The sequence below is a fragment of the Chiloscyllium punctatum genome, chromosome 5, assembly GCF_047496795.1.
Source record: "Chiloscyllium punctatum isolate Juve2018m chromosome 5, sChiPun1.3, whole genome shotgun sequence".
NCBI lineage: Eukaryota > Metazoa > Chordata > Chondrichthyes > Orectolobiformes > Hemiscylliidae > Chiloscyllium > Chiloscyllium punctatum.
In genome coordinates, this window is record NC_092743.1 from 32,128,875 (window position 1) to 32,149,408 (window position 20,534).

At 41.3% G+C, this 20,534-nt stretch overlaps 2 protein-coding genes across 7 annotated transcripts in view; one reads left to right on the forward strand and one right to left on the reverse strand.

The window, feature by feature from the left end:
• sla1a (Src like adaptor 1a) overlaps positions 1-20,534 on the forward strand; it is a 241,687-nt gene that overhangs the window by 132,651 nt on the left and 88,502 nt on the right. The gene's annotated exons all lie outside the window — the stretch shown is intronic.
• Positions 1-20,534, reverse strand: part of tg (thyroglobulin) — a 366,459-nt gene that overhangs the window by 96,030 nt on the left and 249,895 nt on the right. Inside the window, exon 44 of the mRNA XM_072569545.1 lies at positions 1,917-2,098. Coding sequence (XP_072425646.1) covers positions 1,917-2,098 — 182 coding nt within the window. The remainder of the gene's footprint in view (positions 1-1,916; positions 2,099-20,534) is intronic.

A 20,534-nucleotide genomic window follows, 5' to 3' on the forward strand; every position in this document is an offset into this window, starting at 1 on the left:
TTTACAATACCCAGGAAGTGATGGAGTGGAACTAGTTCTCAAGTGATATCTCCTTTTCCCACAGTGATAATAAACTTTAACTCCACCAAGTAAAACAGTTTGTATTTTTAGTATGTAAACCACAGTAGACAGATACTCTAAATATAGCACACCAGATTTGTCATGTGCGACAGATGTGAATGTATTAGCCTTTGCTTTTGGTAACTTTTAGAAGGTAATGTTCTCCCAGTTTTCACTTTTCTCAATATTTTTCTGTCTCCAAAAGGGGTAATACAGCGTTATGTCGATAAAGCACAAGCAAATCTCCGATACCTTGACTAAATGGTGATTCTTCACATCTGCCCAGAAAATGAGCATTTGCAAGCAATTTTGTATTGAAGTTGATTATTTAATAAGATGTCTTTTATATAAAGTCAAAGATAAAGAAGACAATTTTTTTTCACAAGGACAATTCCAATGATTCATACCCTCTTAATGAAGAAACTGGTTAATTTTCTGCTTTAAGCCAATACCACTGCCAACACATTGAGAAACCAATCTGGAATATTTTGGCTGTAGTTTTCTGCATATACTTTTTCCTGGAGCCTGCTTGTTCCATGTCTCTTCAGTATGGCTAATGCACTGTAATCTTCCATTCTGTACATCCAAACGTAGTCAATTCCCAAATACAATTCATTAGTGTAGTGTCTAAGGCCTCTCTTCATAGATTCATTCTCGACCTGTCTCTTATCTTTGACTGATGACAGAGTTAGATCATCATAATTTGCATGAATCGCATTATACCACCTCTCCTCCAGTTGACTTTCATTTACTGGTCATTCTGCTATAAAGTGGGTTTCGTTAACGTGAATTCATTGTAACACAGTTGACGAACTGGGGACACTATTTTTAAAGCGCTAACTTTTTAAAACTTGTAATCACATTACAGGCAACACATGGCCAACACTTTAAGCATTATTTCTAATAAGCAATTTTTCTATAATACGGGGTTGCACAAGAACCCATCATCATGTTTTAGAAGAACTACCTGTACTTATACATTCTTTGTAAATATTAATGTCTTTACGAACATCATTGTGACCACAATCACTTTTATCACAATTACCAATAATCCAACCAAAGTCTAAATTTCAATCTGGAAATCTGACTGGACACTCTGAATATGTTTTCTTGAGTTCAGCACTAGGATGATGGTGCAGTATTTTGTCTAGAGTAGTTGTATGACTTTATACATCAGCTGATTTAGTACATGTATGGCTGTCCCACAGCCAGTGACCTCTTGTCATTTAGCTTGAGTAAGAGCAATGCCTTTCTACTCGTTCTGTATATACTTCTAGGTGTCCTGACAATACAAGATAGGGATGTAACCAATTTTTCTCCCTAGTGAGATTGAGAGTCGAGTCCAGCCAAAGTGTGATTAGGATTGGGGTTACTGGGTCAGATGGTGAGAATGAACAGCAGTAACAGCCTACTGCTGTCTTTGGAGTCAGGAATAGTGTTCCTGCCTGTTCAAAATCCACAAATAAAGAGCTTTTTTTTATCATGATGGTCCAACAGCCTTTTTAAGATCAATTACTTAGGCAGCATTCCTGGAAGTACACCCAAAGCAATAGCAGAAGTTTAGTCTTGTGTCACAAATGACAACTAATGCCAACAAACTGGATTAGAAAAGAATGCAAAATTCTCACTGCAATATTGAAAAGAGGCCTCCTTGAGGTCAATTAAAAAGAGCTTATGTAATTCAGCAGTGGTTCAAACATTGTTTCTGTATTAGCAAGGGTCTAAACCATTTGCATGGTTGAACCATGCAATGTATCATGTGAAAACATGTCTGCTCACCCGATCCCCTTCAAAGCCATGTGAAAATATCAAGAATATGAGAGAAAAATTGTTCATATTCTGTGTTGTGGCCTTACCGTGTGGCATTCTCTAAAGCCCTAGAGAAGGCAGCGTAGTCAGCCAGAGAGTGCTGTAACGAGTAAAACCAAGTTGCTGCATCCTTGATGAGTGAGTTTGAGTTTTCTCCTCCCAGCGCATTCTGAAGAGCTTCATAGAAAGCTGTTTTACTTGTTGATTTTTCGGAAGATTCTTCAAACTTCTGAATAATACAAACCACAGCAAGAAAAAACTGTGAGTACAATTGTGAAAATATGTTCGGACATTTGAAAAGAATTAGAATTTAGTGCTCATCGCAATGAGAGGTATCATGCATCCCCAGCTGCTCAAATGCAAACATCCCATGTTCCATAAAAGAATAACAAAAACTGTTAAAAATCATACAACATCTGGTTATAGTCCAACAGGTTTATTTGGAAGCATTAGCTTTCTATGTGGAATACATACTCCACAACCACCTGATGAAGGAGTCGCGCTCCCAAAGTTAGTGCTTCCAAATAAACCTGTTGGACTATAACCAGGTGTTGTATGATTTTTAACTTTGTACACCCCAGTCCAACACCGGCACCTCCAAAACAAATAAAATGTGGAATTGAGTCAGGAAAAGGGCAGGTTTGTTCCTCAGTTTGATTCAACTGATCTCTGCTTTTCAGCACAATGTGTGAAGGAGGAGAGATTCCTCCCAGCCTATTCCTGATGAAGGGCTTTTGCCCAAAACGTCGATTTTCCTGCTCTCGGATGCTGCCTGACCTGCCGTGCTTTTCCAGCACCACTCTAATCTAGACTCTGGTTTCCAGCATCTGCAGTCCTTGTTTTTACCTATTCCTCCCCAGTGACCAAGGCACTTTGGATTGCTTTTATCTTGATCTAATGAGATGGTAAATTGTTTCCTTGCAGTCTGCAGGGAATGAATTCTTCATCAGAGTTTGGCATTTGTGAGCACATAAAAATTCAGATCCAGATGAAATTGAGAATAATGGCTGCTCACCCAGATAGCATACTCATGTCTAGGTTCAAACATATAGGAAATCCTGGGTGGGGTACCCTCATGAAGACAGAATAAATAGAATTAAGGAAAACATTGACTCCCCCAGTCTCCTTCAGCCCTGCAATTGTGGATGTAATATATTAACTGAGTGCAGAGGAGATAAAATGCCCACTGGCTGTTAAAACTAAAAGCTGCATCTACACATTATTTAATAAAAAAAGGGAAAATTGTAGTAATATCTGCAATTGTACAGTGCTTTTCTTGATCAATCTTAAAGTTCCTTAAACATCCCCACACAGATATGATTGGGGCATTGGAATGCATTGGAACATTGTACATTCTAATGTCCCAATCCTATTTGTGGGGCACTTCCACAAGAAGGATATGTTGAATTAGAACAGACCAACTCCAGTCAGGCATGTCATTTTGTAAATATTTTCTTCGGAAGCTTGAGCACATAGATAATAAAAACTTATGAATGTTGGTGCTCAACATTCTTGGCAACAGAATTAAGCCTTCTTGTACTTTGCTTTTGAGCTTCTGTGATACAGAGCTGCAGCAGTTTTCCAATGGGCACCATAGCTATTGGCAGTGTACCATACGGGAAGATCAAAAAGAATGAGGGCGGGACTGTGGGGTACAAATAACTCAAGTAGGCAAAAGTGAGGAATGCAGATGCTGGAACCAGAGTTTAGATCAGAGTGGTACTGAAAAACCACAAAAGGTCAGGCAGCACAAGCCTTCATTTTGGTAATGAGGATTCTGCGGTGTTGACAACTCTATATTTTTCATTTTTAGTGATAATTTCTCGGTATCATTCCTTTTTTTTTGAGACTTTCCCAGTGGTTTGATACAACTGTGCTGCTTGCTACATCAATTCAGGAGGATCTTGAAAATCAACTGCATTGCTGTTTGTCCAAGTCATGTGTGGACCAAATAAAACAGCAGATTCTCTTCCTGAAAGGGAAATGGGGAGTCAGACAGAATTTTACAACAATGTTTTCTTGGTCATTGTTAATTCCACATTTTATTGAATTTCAATTTTACTGTCTGCCATTGTGAGCCTTGAATCCAAGTCTCCAGAGCACGTGCCTGGGGTTTTGGGTTACCAATGCACTGACACTATCACTACGTAATCACCTTGACAATAATGCTCACCTCTTTGCTTTTCTTCTCTGGGTTGACTGACTGACTTTTTATTTCAGAGCATGAGCAGCCTGGCTCCTTGTAATATTGAGCACAAAGTACCAATTATATAAGGAAAGTGGAGAGCGGTGCAGGGGTTGGGGGGGGCAGCGGGCGTAGTTTAGAACATAGAACAATACAGCACAGAACAGGCACTTCGGCCCACGATGTTGTGCCAAACCTCTATCCTAGATTAAGCACCCATCCATGTACCTATCCAAATGCCGCTTAAAGGTCGCCAATGATTCTGACTCTACCACTCCCACGGGCAGCGCATTCCATGCCCCCACCACTCTCTGGGTAAAGAACCCACCCCTGACATCTCCCCTATACTTTCCACCCTTCACCTTAAATTTATGTCCCCTTGTAACACTCTGTTGTACCCGGGGAAAAAGTTTCTGACTGTCTACTCTATCTATTCCTCTGATCATCTTATAAACCTCTATCAAGTCACCCCTCATCCTTCGCCGTTCCAACGAGAAAAGGCCGAGAACTCTCAACCTATCCTCGTGCGACCTATTCTCCATTCCAGGCAACATCCTGGTAAATCTTCTCTGCACCCTCTCCAAAGCTTCCACATCTTTCCTAAAGTGAGGCGACCAGAACTGCACACAGTACTCCAAACGTGGCCTAACCAAAGTCCTGTACAGCTGCAACATCACTTCACGACTCTTGAATTCAATCCCTCTGCTAATGAACGATAATACACCATAGGCCTTCTTACAAACTCTATCCACCTGAGTGGCAACTTTCAAAGATCTATGTACATAGACCCTAAGATCCCTCTGTTCCTCCACCTGACTAAGAACCCTACCATTAACCCTGTATTCCGCATTCTTATCTGTTCTTCCAAAATGGACAACCTCACACTTGGCAGGGTTGAACTCCATCTGCCACTCCTCAGCCCAGCTCTGCATCATATCTAAGTCCCTTTGCAAATGACAAATACCCTCCTCACTGTCCACAACTCCACCTATCTTCGTATCATCTGCAAATTTACTGACCCACCCTTCGACTCCCTCATCCAAGTCATTAATAAAAATTACAAACAGCAGAGGACCCAGAACTGATCCCTGCGGAACTCCACTTGTCACTGGGCTCCAGGCTGAATATTTACCATCTACCACCACTCTCTGACTTCGACCGGTTAGCCAGTTTTCTATCCAATTGGCCAAATTTCCCTCTATCCCATGCCTCCTGACTTTCCGCATAAGCCGACCATGGGGAACCTTATCAAATGCCTTACTAAAATCCATGTACACTACATCCACTGCTCTACCCTCATCCACATGCTTGGTCACCTCCTCGAAGAATTCAATAAGACTTGTAAGGCAAGACCTACCCTTCACAAATCCGTGCTGGCTGTCCCTAATCAAGCAGTGTCTTTCCAGATACTCATAAATCCTATCCCTCAGTACCCTTTCCATTACTTTGCCTACCACAGAAGTAAGACTAACTGGCCTGTAATTCCCGGGGTTATCCCTATTCCCTTTTTTGAACAGGGGCACAACATTCGCTACTCTCCAGTCCCCTGGTACCACCCCCGTTGACAGTGAAGACGAGAAGATCATTGCCAACGGTACTGCAATTTCCTCTCTTGCTTCCCACATAATCCTAGGATATATCCCGTCAGGACTTGTCTATCCTCAAGTTGTTCAAAATGTCCAACACATCTTCCTTCCTAACAAGTATCTCTTCTAGCTTACCAGTCCATTTCACACTCTCCTCTTCAACAATACGGTCCCTCTTGTTCGTAAATACTGAAGAGAAGTACTTGTTCAAGACCTCTCCTATCTCTTCCGACTCAATACACAATCTCCCACTACTGTCCTTGATCGGACCTACCCTCATTCTCGTCATTCTCAGGTTTCTCACATACGCATAAAATGCCTTGGGGTTATCCTTGATCCTATCCGCCAAGGATTTTTCATGCCCTCTCTTAGCTCTCCTAATCCCTTTCTTCAGGTCCCTCCTGGCTATCCTGTATCCCTCCACTGCTCTGTCTGAACCCTGTTTCCTCAATCTTATGTAAGCCTCCTTCTTCCTCTTTACTAGACATTCAACCTCCCTCGTCAACCAAGGCTCCCTCATATGACCATTTCTTTCCTGCCTGATAGGTACATACATATCAAGGACACGTCGTATCTGCTCCTTGAAAAAGTTCCACATTTCCACCACATCCTTCCCTGACAGCCTATGCTCCCAACCTATGCTCCTCAAATCCTGTCTTACAGCATCGTAATTTCCCTTCCCCCAATTGTAAAATCTACCTTGTTGTGCGCACCTATCTCTCTCCATAACCAAGGTGAAAGTCACAGAATTCTGGTCACCATCACCAAAATGTTCACCCACTGACAAGCCCATCACTTGTCCCGGTTCATTACCGAGTACCAAATCCAATATGGCCTCCCCTCTGGTTGGACAATCTACGTACTGAGTTAGAAAAGCTTCCTGGACACTCTGCACAAACACCGGCCCATCCAATCTACTTGATCTAAAGAGCTTCCAATCAATATTTGGGAAGTTGAAGTCACCCATGACTACGACCCTGTGGCTTCTGCACCTTTCCAAAATCTGTTTCCCAATCTGTTTCTCCACATCTCTGCTGCTATTGGGGGGCCTATAGTAAACACCCAACAAGGTGACTGCACCTTTCCTATTTCTGACTTCAGCCCATACTACCTCCAAAGGCAGATCCCCCTCAAACTTCCTTTCTGCAGCCGTTATACCATTTCTAATTAGCAATGCCACCCCCTCTCCTTTTTTACCAACCTCCCTAATCTTACTGAAACATCTGTAACCAGGAACCTCCAACAGCCATTCCTGTCCCTCATCTATCCACGTTTCCGTGATGGCCACAACATCGTAGTCCCAGGTACCGATCCACACCTTAAGTTCACCCAGCTTATTTCGGATACTCCTTGCATTGAAGTATATGCACTTGAGCCCATCTCTGTGTCCGCAAGTATTCCCTGTCAGTGCTACCTTCTCCACAGCCTCCCTACAGTCTTGGACATCCTGACACACAGCTAGCTTACTTGCTGGACTACAAGTCCGGATCCCATCCCCCTGCCAAATTAGTTTAAACCCCCCCCGAAGAGTGCTAGCAAACCTACCCCCAGGATATTGGTGCCCTTCTGGTTCAGGTGCAACCCGTCCTGTTTGTACAGGTCCCACCTTCCCTAGAATGCAGTCCAATTGTCCAAATACTTGAAGCCCTCCCTCCTACACCATCCTTGCAGCCACGTGTTCAACTGCACTCTCTCCCTATTCCTTGCCTCACTGTCAGTTTGCATCAGGCCTCGTTATCAAATACACTGAATGCACAGATATTACAAATAACTCATTACCTTTGGAACCAGAAAAAGGTATAATCAGTACAAGAGTAAAAGGTTATATCAAGAGGGGTGACCTTATAGAGGTTTACAAAATTATGAGGTGCATGGATAGGATAAATAGACAAAGTCTTTTCCCTGGGGTCAGGGAGACCAAACTAGAGGGCATAGATTTAGGGTGAGAGGGGAAAGATATAAAAGAGACCTAAGGGGCAACTTTTTCATGCAGAGGGTGGTACATGTATGGAATGAGCTGCCAGAGGATGTGGTGGAGGCTGGTACATTTGCAACAATTAAGGGGCATTTGGATGGGTATATAAATAGGAAGGGTTTGGAGGGATATGGGCTGGGTGCTGGCAGGTGGGACTAGATTGGGTTGGGATATCTGGTCGTCATGGATGGGTTGGACTGAGGGGTCTGTTTCCATGCTACACATCTCTATGACTCTATAATTCAAGACATATTTTACAATTTCTGACAGTTCATCAGTCTTAATAAACCTGATTCTTGGTACCCTTCTTTGACAAGGGTGCTGATTCAAAACTTTACAACACAAGCAATGTGCCTTTCCTGTGGTTCTGTATTTAATCTCTTTTGGTGGATATCATGTATTGCTGACAAGATTAGAGTGGTGTTGGAAAAGCACAACAGGTCACGCAGCATCTGAGGAATAGGAAAAATTGATGTTCTGGGCAAAAGCCCTTCATCAGGAATGGATCTCAGCCTCATTCCTGATGAAGGGCTTTTGCCTGGAATGTCAATTTTTCTTGCTCCTCAGATACTGCCTGACCTGCTGTGCTTTTCCAGCACCACTCTGATCTAAACACTACAAATAACTCAAGATCAAACAAATAACTAAACTAGGAAGTTGTCATCTCTACAGCATGTGTACACAAAAGGGGGACACTTCTTCGAAGGATCTATTTGACTGAAACTTCTCACCAGAGATAGCACACTACTTTTTGAATGAGTAATTATTAACTTACAGGCATATGCATCAATATTAAAATAAATTGAATTGATACTGCTTTCTCTGACTCACAGGCAGTAATTTATCAGCATTGAGATTAAGAATAGACTGCTGACAATTTCCGGGATAATTCTGACACTTTGACTGGTTTTTGGTTAATTAGAACACAAAGGCTTGAGACCAAAACAAATACATCAATATAACTTACTCAGTCAAATGTTAGGATAGCCATGTTATTGGAATGCTAACACTAAATTAATCATTCATACATTGACTCAAACATAAACATAAAAATGCTGGAAATGCTGAGCAGCTCAAGAAGCATCTATGTAGAGGAATAGAGTCAACATTGCAATTTTTTGTTTTTGATCTAGGATTCCAGCAGGATTTGGCTTTTACACAAATTCAAGCATCTGCATTAAGTAAAGATAACATTTAAATTTTTTTCCACTCTCTCCACTGACTTTATCTAAATTTTCTGAAGATAGGAGTGCAGTAAATTTTGTGTTCTTAGAAGGGACCATTATATCAGTGCAAAGAAATATTTTCTGCCTTTTGCTAATTTCAGTGTCTTCCTCCTTTCCCTACTGTCCAAGTCCTTGAGCTTCTCCTCATAATTTAGAACTGCAAGCTATGAAATGGCTTTGTGCATGGGAAATTGTGTCTCACTAACGCGCTTGAGTAATGAAGAGGATTGATGGGAGCAAAGCAGTAGACGTGATCTATATGGACTTCAGTAAGGCGTTTGAAAAGGTAGGCTGGTTAGCAAGGTTAGATCATATGGAATACAGGGAGAACTAGCCATTTGGATACAGAATTGGCTCAAAGGTAGAAGACAGAATGTGGTGGTGGAGGGTTGCTTTTCAGACTGGAGGCCTGTGACCAGGAGTGTGCCACACAAATCCATGCTGAGGCCACTGCTTTTCATCATTTATATCAATGACTTATAGAGTCAGACAGTTATAGAATCATAGAGATATACAGCACAGAAACAGACCCTTCTAGTCCCATTTGCCAGTACTTGGCCCATTTCCCTCTAAACCCTTCTATTCATATACCCACCCAGATGCCGTTTTAATTGTCATAATTGTACCAGCCTCCACCACTTCCTCTGGCAGCTCAATCCATACATGCACCACCCTATGCATGAAAACGTTGCCCCTTAAGTCCTTTTAAATCTTTGCCTTATATGTGATATTGGCATATGAAGAAGAAGTGGGTCATTTAACCTCTTAAACCTCCTTTGTCACTTGATAAGATTTTGACTGATCTTTAATGTGGAATCAAATTCTTTTTGTTGTATACCCAAATTATCTTTTGACACCCATTTCTGCTGAGGTTATGGTAACAGAGCACGAGGAATTGCCCAATACCTGAGAATGTGTAGAACAATGACAGAAAATGCTGGAAGAACTCAATAGGTCTGGCAGCATTATCAGATGGACTGCAGAGGTTCAAGAATGCAGTTCAACCTCAGTGCAATCTTTTCAAGGGCCATTTATGAATTGGCAATAAATGCTGTCCTAACCAGCAATGACCACATCTCAAGAATGACTGAAAAGCATCTGTGAGAGTGTTAGAGCTCTAAAGAAGAGGCATTGGACTCAAAGCATCAACTCTGTTTCTCTCTCAACAGATAGAGCATAGAGACCTTTTACAGCATAGAGAGAGGCCATCGGCCCAGCAGATATCCATCAAATATCCATCCATTCCAATCCTGTTTTTGATCCATAGCCTTATATGCCATTGCATTTCAAGTGTTCATCAAAATAGTTCTTAAGTGTCTTGAGGATTCATGCACCACCACCTTGTTAGGCAGTGTGCTCCAGATACTCAACTGGCTGGGTGCAAACATTTTTCCTCAAGTCCCCTCTAAATTGCTTACCCCTTACCTTAAAACTGCTCCCTGGTTACTGGCTAATTACTGACTACTAAGAGCAAATGTTTCTCCCTATCTATACTATCTATGTCCTTCAGAATTTGCAATGTCAATCAGATACCTCCTCAGTCTTCTCTGCTCTAATGAAAACAATCCCAGCCTATCTAATCTCTCTTCATAGATCATTTCTCCGGTCCAAGCTGGTGAATTTCTTCTGCATCCTCTAATGACCAATCACATCCTTTCTATAGTAATGCTGACCAGAACTGCACACTACTCCAGCTGTAGCCTAGCAATGTTATACACCGCTCCATCATAACCACCTTGCTCTTGTATTCAATGCTTTCACTAATAAAGGCAAGTATTCTATATGTCTTCTCAACAGCTTATTGACTTGTCCTGCTGCTATGGACAAACAAACACACTTTGTCCCTTTGCACTTCCTTGGATCCTGCCATCAATGTTTACTCCCTTGCTCTTTTAGTTAATAATTTATCCTTAAATAATAAATTAAGAGCCCATTCAATCTCCTCCCTTGCAACCTTTAGCAGCCTAGGATATATCTTAAATGGGTTTGGTGACTTGTCCATTTTCAAGCCTGCAAAAACTGTTAATACCTCCCCTCTCTCAATACTAATTCATTCAAGTATAATACAATCCCCCTTACTGATTTCTACATCAATCCCACAGCAGGCCCTCAAATCTTGCTGTCTCCCATGTCCAGGGTAAACACATGGCAATGTGCATGTCTGGGCTGACAATGTTTGGAGTGCTGTCAGTGTGTGGTGGGCTGTTCCAAGATCAGCACCTGGTAAGATGGGGTGGAAATTGAATATGAGGCATACCATAGGATATACTAGATAATTAGTGAGGTGAATTTGGTAAGACATGGTGAGAGAACTTTGGGTCTTGTGGCAAGAATCACCAAACGATTCGATGCAACTTAGATTTAGCCAAAAAGAAAGTAAGATTCAGTCATGGTGTCCATTATCCAGGGTGAGGGTGGGTTGGTCTATGGGACTTAAGAAATCAATTGTCGTGTTAAAGACAATCAAGTTTACATCAAGTATTTTAAGGATGATTCTACTCGTGGATAACGTAAAAAAAATCTGAATGAGTTGACAGAGGTGCTGACAAATTAGCCTTTACTTTCTGGAATCATGTACAACATAGGGAAAAAATGACGACTGCAGATGCTGGAGATGGGCTGACAATGTTCCTGAAGAAGGGCTTATGCCCGAAACGTCGATTCTCCTGCTCCTTGGTCGCTGCCTGACCTGCTGCGCTTTTCCAGCAACACATTTTTCATCATGTACAACAGAGTCAGGTTTTATGGAAAAGATTGAACAGCTTATTGGCCTGAAACTGGAAACTAAAAGCAAAAATAAGGTCAAGTGATTGATGGTTTCAATTGATGGTTGTCTAGACAAGAATGCAGATTAAAATTAGAGAATCTGAAAACAGAGCATTTTTTTATGAAGGTGAGATATGAGTTTGAGTAAAATCAGCGAAATTTGCATTTATTGTTCACTTGCTGTCTATAAAGTAATAATTTTTACTTGATCTGTTTTAGTCAAATGCTTCTTGGTTTACCTTCTGAAGAACTAGAGGGGCCATTTCAAGTATGAAATAATATCAAGTTCAGATACTAAAGAACTCCACTCATTGATCATAAAGTTAGACAAAGGGCAGAATGTGAATAGGCCAAACATGAAATACTTAGGCTATTTAGAGCAGTGGTAAGCACCTGAGGCAAGAGTCTAAAGTTGTAACATTTTCAATGTCCTGGAGTTGTATTACCAATTTGCAGGGCTCTCAATGTCTCTGTGGAAGAAAGGAGGTTGGATACTTTGTAAAATAATCTATTAAACAGTCCTTCCCCACAATATTTTGAAGGTGAAGTGCTTGGTTGGTATTTGTGAAGTTTAAAGTTTAACGCCACGTTAACAAAATCTTTTCTTATGGATGGCAACAAGAGTGAATGAAACTGAAACACAGGAGTGTCAGTCCACACCATTGAGCTATTCCTTGACTTTGGACTATTCAACAAAGTCAACAACAGAACAATGGCAAGAATGCACCTACCAGATCAGTCTTGTTGAATGGTGGAACAGGCTACAGGGGCTGAAAAGTCACTTCTGCTTCCAATGCCTACGCCTGTATTCTACATGTGTCTATCAGTCAGAGGCAATATGCAAAATTGAGCCGATTTTGAGGTTTTTTCACATCTATAAAAGATCATGTAGGTTGTTTAGCTGGGGCCATATCTTGGTATGGTGGGAATGAGAGGTCAAGGGGATTGTCACCAGAGAAAATGAGTCTCCAATCAGCAGTCACTGCTGCAGTGTCAGAGTTTGCAAACTCTAATGATCAAACTATGGCAAAATTGAGGACTGTAACCCACAGTTTAGTGACCCCTGATCTATACAATTCATTTCAAAATCTCCCCATAATGAGATCAACATTCAGGGTACTCTGTGGTTGAAGAGATTTTTCTGAATTTCCTATTGATTTCTTGGTAAGTATTTTATATCGATGGTGTTTAGTTAGGCTCCTAGACACAAAAGGAAACATTCCCTCTGTAGCTACTTGATCAAAACCTTTCATAATTTTACAGATGTCTATGGGGTACCACTTAGCCTTCTTTTTCAATCAAAAAAAGCCCAAGTTTATTAAACCTTCCCTATAAGTATATGCAAGTATTTCTGGCAATTTCTATTGAAGTCTTCTTTGATTTCTCTCCAGTACCTCTATAACCCTTTTATAATATGATGACTAGAACTGCACCAAGCACTCTCAGTGTGGTATAACCACGGTTCCATGCAGTTTTGGTATAACATCCTTACTTTTCAATTCTATCCTTCCAGACATATTATACCTGATGCTTTGTTACATTTCTTAATGCATTTCTAACCTGCAATAAAATATTTAGTAATTACTGTATTTGCACTCAGAGATCAGAATGATTCTCTACCCATGTAGCCAGTCATTTTAACACAGCTCATTAGTATGTCCTCAGCATGCTGCAATGTTCCAGTGAATCACAGCGCAAACTGCAGGAACAATATCTTATTTTCAGACTAATCACTTTACAACCTTATGGACTTAATATTGAGTTCAACACCTTCAAATTGTGAACCAGCTCCCATTCATTCCCTTTCCTTTAGCTTTACTTGGTGCATTCTCTGTCATCATGTCCTTTATCACTGCCCTACTCCAGTGGAACTGTCTGTTCTTTCCAGTCTGGCAGTTCTGCCTTTCTCACATTCTGATCACTTAATCTGCATTACCAACACCCTTTCTCATCCAGCATTCCAGCCTTCTACTATTGCATAAATGTTGCCACCTTCACATTTCACATCAGCTCTGATCAAGTCAGTATGGATTTAGTAAGGGGAAGTCGTGCCTGACAAACCTGTTACAATTCTTTGAAGAGGTAAAAAATAGGTTAGACCAGGGAAACCCAGTGGATAGTATCTATCTAGACTTCCAAAAACGCCTTTGGTAAGAAGCCTCATGGGAGGCTGCTGAGTAAGGTGAGGGCCCATGGTGTTCAAGGTGAGCTACTGGCATGAATTGAGGATTGGCTGTCTGACAGAAGGCAGAGAGTTGGGATAAAAGGTTCATTTTCAGAATTTCAGCCGGTGACAAGTGGTGTCCCACAGGGTTCAGTATTGGGGCTGCAGCTGTTCACTTTATATATTAATGATCTGGATGAAGGGACTGGGGGGCATTCTGGCGAAGGTTGCCAATGATACCAAGTTAGACGGTCAGGCAGGTTGTACTGAGGAGGTGGGAGGCTGCAGAAAGATTTAGATAGTTTAGGAGAGTGGTTCAGGAAATGGCTGATGAAATTCAACATGAGCAAATGAAAAGTCTTGCACTTTGGCAAAAAACAATACAGGCATAGGCTATTTTCTAAGTGGTGAGAAAATTCATAAAGGCAAAGTACAAAGGGATCTGGGAGTACTAGTCCAGGATTCTCTAAAGGTTGGCTTGTAGGTTGAGTCCATGGTTAAGAAAGCAAATGTAATGTTGTCATTTATCTTAAGAGGGTTGGAATATAAAAGCAGGGATGTGGAAACTTACAAGATAATGTATGGCTTAGAAAGGGTGGATGCTGGGAATTTGTTTCCGTTAGGTGGGGAGACTAGCACCCGTGAGCACAGCCTTAGAATTAGAGGGGGTCAATTTAGAATGGAAACGAGGAGTCATTTCTTCAGCCAGAGAGTGGTCGGCCTGTGGAATTCATTGCCACAGAGTGCAATGGAGGCCAGGACGTTAAATATCTTCAAGGCAGAGATTGACAAATTCTTGATCTTGCAAGGAATTAAGGGCTATGGGAAGAGTGCGGATAAGTAGAGTTGAAATGCCCATCAGCCATGATTGAATGGTGGAGTGGACTCGATGGGTCAAATGGCCTTACTTCCCTTCCTATGTCTTATGGTTTTATGGTCTCAAGTCATCGCAACTCGAAACGTTAGTTTGCTCTCTCTTCATGGATGCTGACTGACTCACTATGATTTCCAACAGTTTTTGTTTTCAGTTCCTCCACCCAACCTGGGCTTGCAATTTCCAACTAATTACTGACTTTGCAGTTCTCTCTGCCAAGAATGACCTTCCTATTCTTCCTGTATTATAGTAAAGCTGTATATCAAAAGTGGTTAATTTGCTGTAAACTGCTTTGGAACATCTGGACATTATGAAAGGTGCTACATAAATCTAGATGTCTCAAAGCAGTTTACAGCAAATTAACCACTTTTGATATGCAGTTACTTAGACAAAAACAGAAGTTTCTGGAAAAGCTCAGTAGGTCTGGCAGCATCTGTGAAGAGAAGTCAGAGTTAACATTTCAGGTCTGGATCTAATTTCTCTTCACAGATGCTGCCAGACCTGCTGAGTTTTCCCAGCAACCTCTGTTTTTGTTTCTGATTTACAGCATCTGCAGTTTTCATGATTTACATAGATATTGATTAAAGTAAATACATACATTGCATTACAATCCACTTCTATTTTTGAACAACTTGCATAATCCACACCTATTAGGATGCCTACCTCAAAGTAAGATGTATAGCATGTAACCTGCCTTCAAAGCTTTACCAATGCTGCTCCTGTGCCAGTTAAACTAAGACAAGCAAGAAAGAACACACATCCTGACTTTCTGGTTGAATTATGCTTTACTGCTTGTAGAACACAGATCCTTACTTTGCTGTTATTTAATTTTCTACTTCTTCAATGAAGATAATGCTTAACCTTTTTAACTTTGTTTCTTTTACTACTTCGTACCTAAATTTTTTTGTACCCTGGTGTGTTTGTACCTAAGATGGCTCCATCTGCGGAGGTGTTATACACTTTTCACTGTACTTCTGTACTTGACTACATGTGACAAATAAGATCTAAACTAAATCTAAAATGTTCCGATGCAAGCATGTGCAAATCTGACCAATCATAGTGTATTATAACATGATAATGGCATAATATCAACATTGCTGTCTATCTGTGATTCACTTGCTTCTTAACCGAATGATAGTGCCGATTATTTAGATGCTTCCTGTTACCCAAAATGTTGCCATTTCCTGGCACTAATACAGAACACATCATCTTACTTGTGCTTATTTCTGGCAGGAAGGATTTTATCAGCACCTTGCTGAGCAAGCATCTGTAAACTTCAGCTTTAAAAGGATCAAAGCCTTCAATTAATGAGCTAGTCTAGTGCCTCTATGTTGTTAACAATAAATACACATGTTTCTCCACAGGGTCTGAAAGCTAACAGCTATGAAAACCCAAATTGAGAGACAGTAAGCTGTTCAATTCCACAACTGAATCTGCTAGGCAACTGACAGAGCATGTGGGGCACTGCTGCCCTGCAGTTTGAACAAGGGATAAAAGTATAAAATCTATTATCTAAAATTGATAGATTACACTCCTAAAATGGTTAAATGCAGGTCAAATGAATGTTGTACACAGGTGTCTAATTTAGTGGTTAGAGGAATTTTAGATGAGTGCATTAGATCATTGTTTACTTATGTGCCATCCCTAAATTCTCTGGGCATAAAGTCTCTTAGTACCCACTGTTTAAATTAAGCAGAAGTTTGCAAACTCTGCTGGCTGGTGGTCAAAAGGAAAGTGGCAAAGGTATTGGAGGAAGGCAAAGGCTATTGTTGAGTTATGACTAATTAGAGCTGAAAATGTGTTGCTGGAAAAGCGCAGCAGGTCAGGCAGCATCCAAGGAGCAGGAGAATCAACGTTTCGGGCATGAGCCCTTCTTCAGGAAGGGCTTCCTGAGGTATTCTGGGCCTACCCGGAGCATTTAGAAAGGTGGGAGGGCGAACATAATTGAGCGGGTGATCAAACTTCAGATTTCTGACAGTGTGTTAAAGTGGGACAGCCACCCTGGTAATGGTTGGGAACCTCTTTACATTCATTAACATGCCATAAATACTCAACATTTAGAGGTGCTGTTGTTGGACTGGGTTGGACAAAGTTAAAAATCATACAACACCAGGTTATAGTCCAACAGCTTTATTTGGAGGCACTAACTTTTGAAGCTCTGCTTCTTCATCAGGTGGTTGTTGAGTAGAATCACACGACACAGAATTTATAGCAAAAGGACTGGAGTGTAATATTAAACAAATTTAGCTCGAGTCTTTCATCTTTTAGGGTGATCATGTTAGTTTCAGTTCCTTCATATGTAAATCCCAGAACTTTTTTAAAGTTACATTCTCAAGATAGCTTTTAACAATCGGTATCATCTCAGCTCAGATAATGCATTGAAGGCGTGAGGTTAAAGTCTGTCTGTGTCCCAGTGTTAGGTCAGACTGATTCTATTTCTAAAGTGGGATTTACAGAAGTTTCAGTACCATTGAGTAGTGCACCATAAGAGGGACTACTGAAGCCATTGCAGCTAGTTGCAGATCAGTCAGTACCAATGTTGGAAGTGCATTCAATTGACTAGGGATAATGTCACCCGACACGAAGGTGAGGACTGCTGATGATGGAGAATAGAGTCAAAAGTGTGGTGCTGGAAAAGCACAGGAGGTCAGGCAGCATCGAGGAGCAGGAGAATCGCTGTTTCGGGCAAAAGTCCTTCATCAGGAAGTCACCTACATGTCCCACACACACTGCAGGAGAATCTGCAGCCTACAGCTTTGGAGGAAACACTGCGCCTGTAGAATGGAAGTAGGATCGAATTTCCTCGCCACCAACACCTTTCAAACTACATGTGGAGATTCTTGTGGCACTTCCCAATTGCCAGTTAACAAGTATATTCATGAAATCTGTCATCCCCAGGGGTGGGTAATGAGAACATGGGGTACCCCCAGAACACAAGAATAATGACCCCAGCACAGGATCCATACTCCCAACCACTGCCCCCCGCCCCCAGACTGATGCTGCACAGTGCTACAATGTTGCCCATGCATTCGCAAGGGACATCATTGAACAGACAAGTGATGCTTTTCCGCTGCCTGGACTGGTCAGGACAAGAATTCCAATGCCATGTCTCCAGGATAGTGAATGTTTGCTGTGCCTGAACAGTCCAACGCAATAACAGACTGACAGCCTAGAAGAGGGGAATGTGGACCGATGAGGAAGAAGGGGAATCTGACAGAGATGCTGTGGGAGACAGCATTGATGATGTTGCTACTGCAGAAACTAGAGCAGTACTGAGGTTGGCTAACAGGCCTGAAAGAGCCTAAATGCAGTGATTAAATTACTTAGAACTAATATACGTGGAGATTCAGAGCTAGGAGACTACAATGGCATTCCTGCTCTGTCAGAAAAGTTTGATTCTGACCATTCAGACCGTATACTCCTTTGTTCAGCCTTGAATGAAAGTTAGTTTATTCACCTTGCTCCAATGATCGAGTGCTCAGCTTCTGGGTGTGAACATCAGTGTGCAGTGTACTGAAATACATTCCTGAAACATCAGTGAGCAAGGGACGTTCAACCAATGTTGAGATATAGAGGGCTGATACAATGCTGAATGACATGCTAAACCTGTACATCTATCTTAAGGTTACTCCCAGAGGGCAGCAGAGATTGGAAGACTCAATGCTCAAGGTACAGCTCAACATGACACACACAAATGTCAGTTGAGATGAATGCCCTTCAAAGTTGGCTTTGAGAGAATCAAAATAAATCAGAGACATCAATAGATATGAAAAGACCACATTAATATAGTAAGGTGTGGTATAGTTGTGAATAGCTGGGATGCAAATTACACAAAGGCAAGGCAAGGCAATGTAAGGCAGGGATACTGCGGACATGTGCAGGTAGACTCAGAGTGAGTGGGCACTAGGAGAGTAACCAAACAGGCCTGAGATGCAGCTGGTTTCAGTTCATGAGAGGTGTGTGTGTGTGTCTGTGTGTCTGTGTGCACAGTATCCTTGCAGCAGCATTACAATGACAGTTGTGACCTGAGGTGCAGTATTAAAATGTAGAATTGTCCAGTAAGTGGTTCTGAGATGTGCCATGAGATATATGGGATGCATGTGCTGGAATCTGCCCTGAAATTTTGGTGCCCAGTGTCCAATATGGAAGATCTTTCGAGCAAACAACAAGACGATATTCATGTCAAGAGTTCTCCATGCCTGATTTGTGAGGTGCATCTGGTAAGATAGGCAGCTGAGTGTTAATGAGGTAAATGTTGGCATTAATGAGGTATTTAAGAAGCTTTAACCTTTCCCAACAGAAAACCTGCCACTATCTAGGGAGCATGCCACTGAGCTAAAGCATAAACAATAGAGAAAGATGCCCCTGAAATTGCGATGAGCCTTGTGGGATTTCTTGTCCAATTCTATTACATTTCTTGCCATAGCCCAAATCTCTCAGATACATATAAGGTTTTGTCCAGTGTTTCTGAAAACAAAGTTCTTTCTGAGGCACAACACTATGTCCCATATTCTCTCCTCAGACCCCGCTTTGAGTGCAGTGCCCCAGTGGGATTTACACAGCAAGTAGATAACAAAACAAAGCTGCTGAGAGAGAGAGAGAGAGAGAGAAAGAATGAGAGACCACCAATATTAGACTTAAGTAATAAAGAATAAGACAGTGGAGGTCAAGTATTGATGCAAAGAGAGATGATTAGAAATGAAGGAAATATTTCAGAAACTTGTGGTGATTCAGTTTTATGCCTCACAACAGGGAAGGCTGAGGTGGGAGAGAGGGGTGTGTGTGGTGGTGAGGATCTGATTGAGTTGTATAAATCTGAGGGGCTCAGACAGTGTGGATCAGGAAAGGGCTTTTCCCTTAATAGAGGGATCAATAACCACAGAGCACAGGTAAGAAGCAGAAGGTTCAGAGGGGACTTGAGGCAAAAAAATGTTCATCCAGAGGGTTGTAGATATCTGGAACTAAAAGGGTATTGCCTATAAAAGTAGTAGAGATGGAAACCCTCAAGACATTTAAGATGAAACACCATGGTTTACAAGACAATGAGTGCTGGAAAATGGGTTTAGAATAGATAAATACAGTTCTGAAAAGGTTATATCAGACCCAAAATGTTAACTCAGTTCCTCTCTCCATGGATGCTGCCAGGCCTGCTGGGTTTCTTCAGCATTCTCTTTGTTTGTTTCAGACTTCCATCTTCCATGGTATTTTGCTTTCATTAGAATAGATAGATATTTGATGACCTGCATGAACATGATCAGTCTAAGGGTCTCCTTCCATGCGGTAAAGCCTCCATGACACTAATTTACTGGAAGTCATCAATTGCTTTGAAATTTACAGATGATTTAATCAGAGCTTGAACTCAATAAAAGATTTCCCTTCAGCACCTGCAAGTAATTCCAAATTCCCTTAGGATTTGAAAACATGGAACTGAGAATTGTGATAGAGAATAATTGTTTTAATTGTTGATTATGAGAGTGGTTTGGTTCTCTACAGTGTCACTAAATTGATTTTGATGTGTAAGAAATCACTTAATGAAAAGGATAGGGTTCACGACAAGTCAAATCATACATGCTCACTGGAAGGACAGATTCTGATTGGACAAATAACCCTTTCATGTCACTTCAAAGGTACTGACTTACACTGGTTACAGGAACCTCACCTGAGTGGTTTAGCTTAGCTCAATATGTATTAGAAAATATTAGCAAGTTGTTTGATTAGGGGTCACTTTAATTGAATCTCCATCATAGAGTCACTCAAAATCTACACAAGTGTATATAAACAAACACATGCACATGTATCTCCCAGCAGGAGTCATTGGCTGGTAAACAGAAGCAAGAACGGAGTGGCTCTTCCCTTCCTTACCCCCAAACAGACCAATGTCAGTTGTAG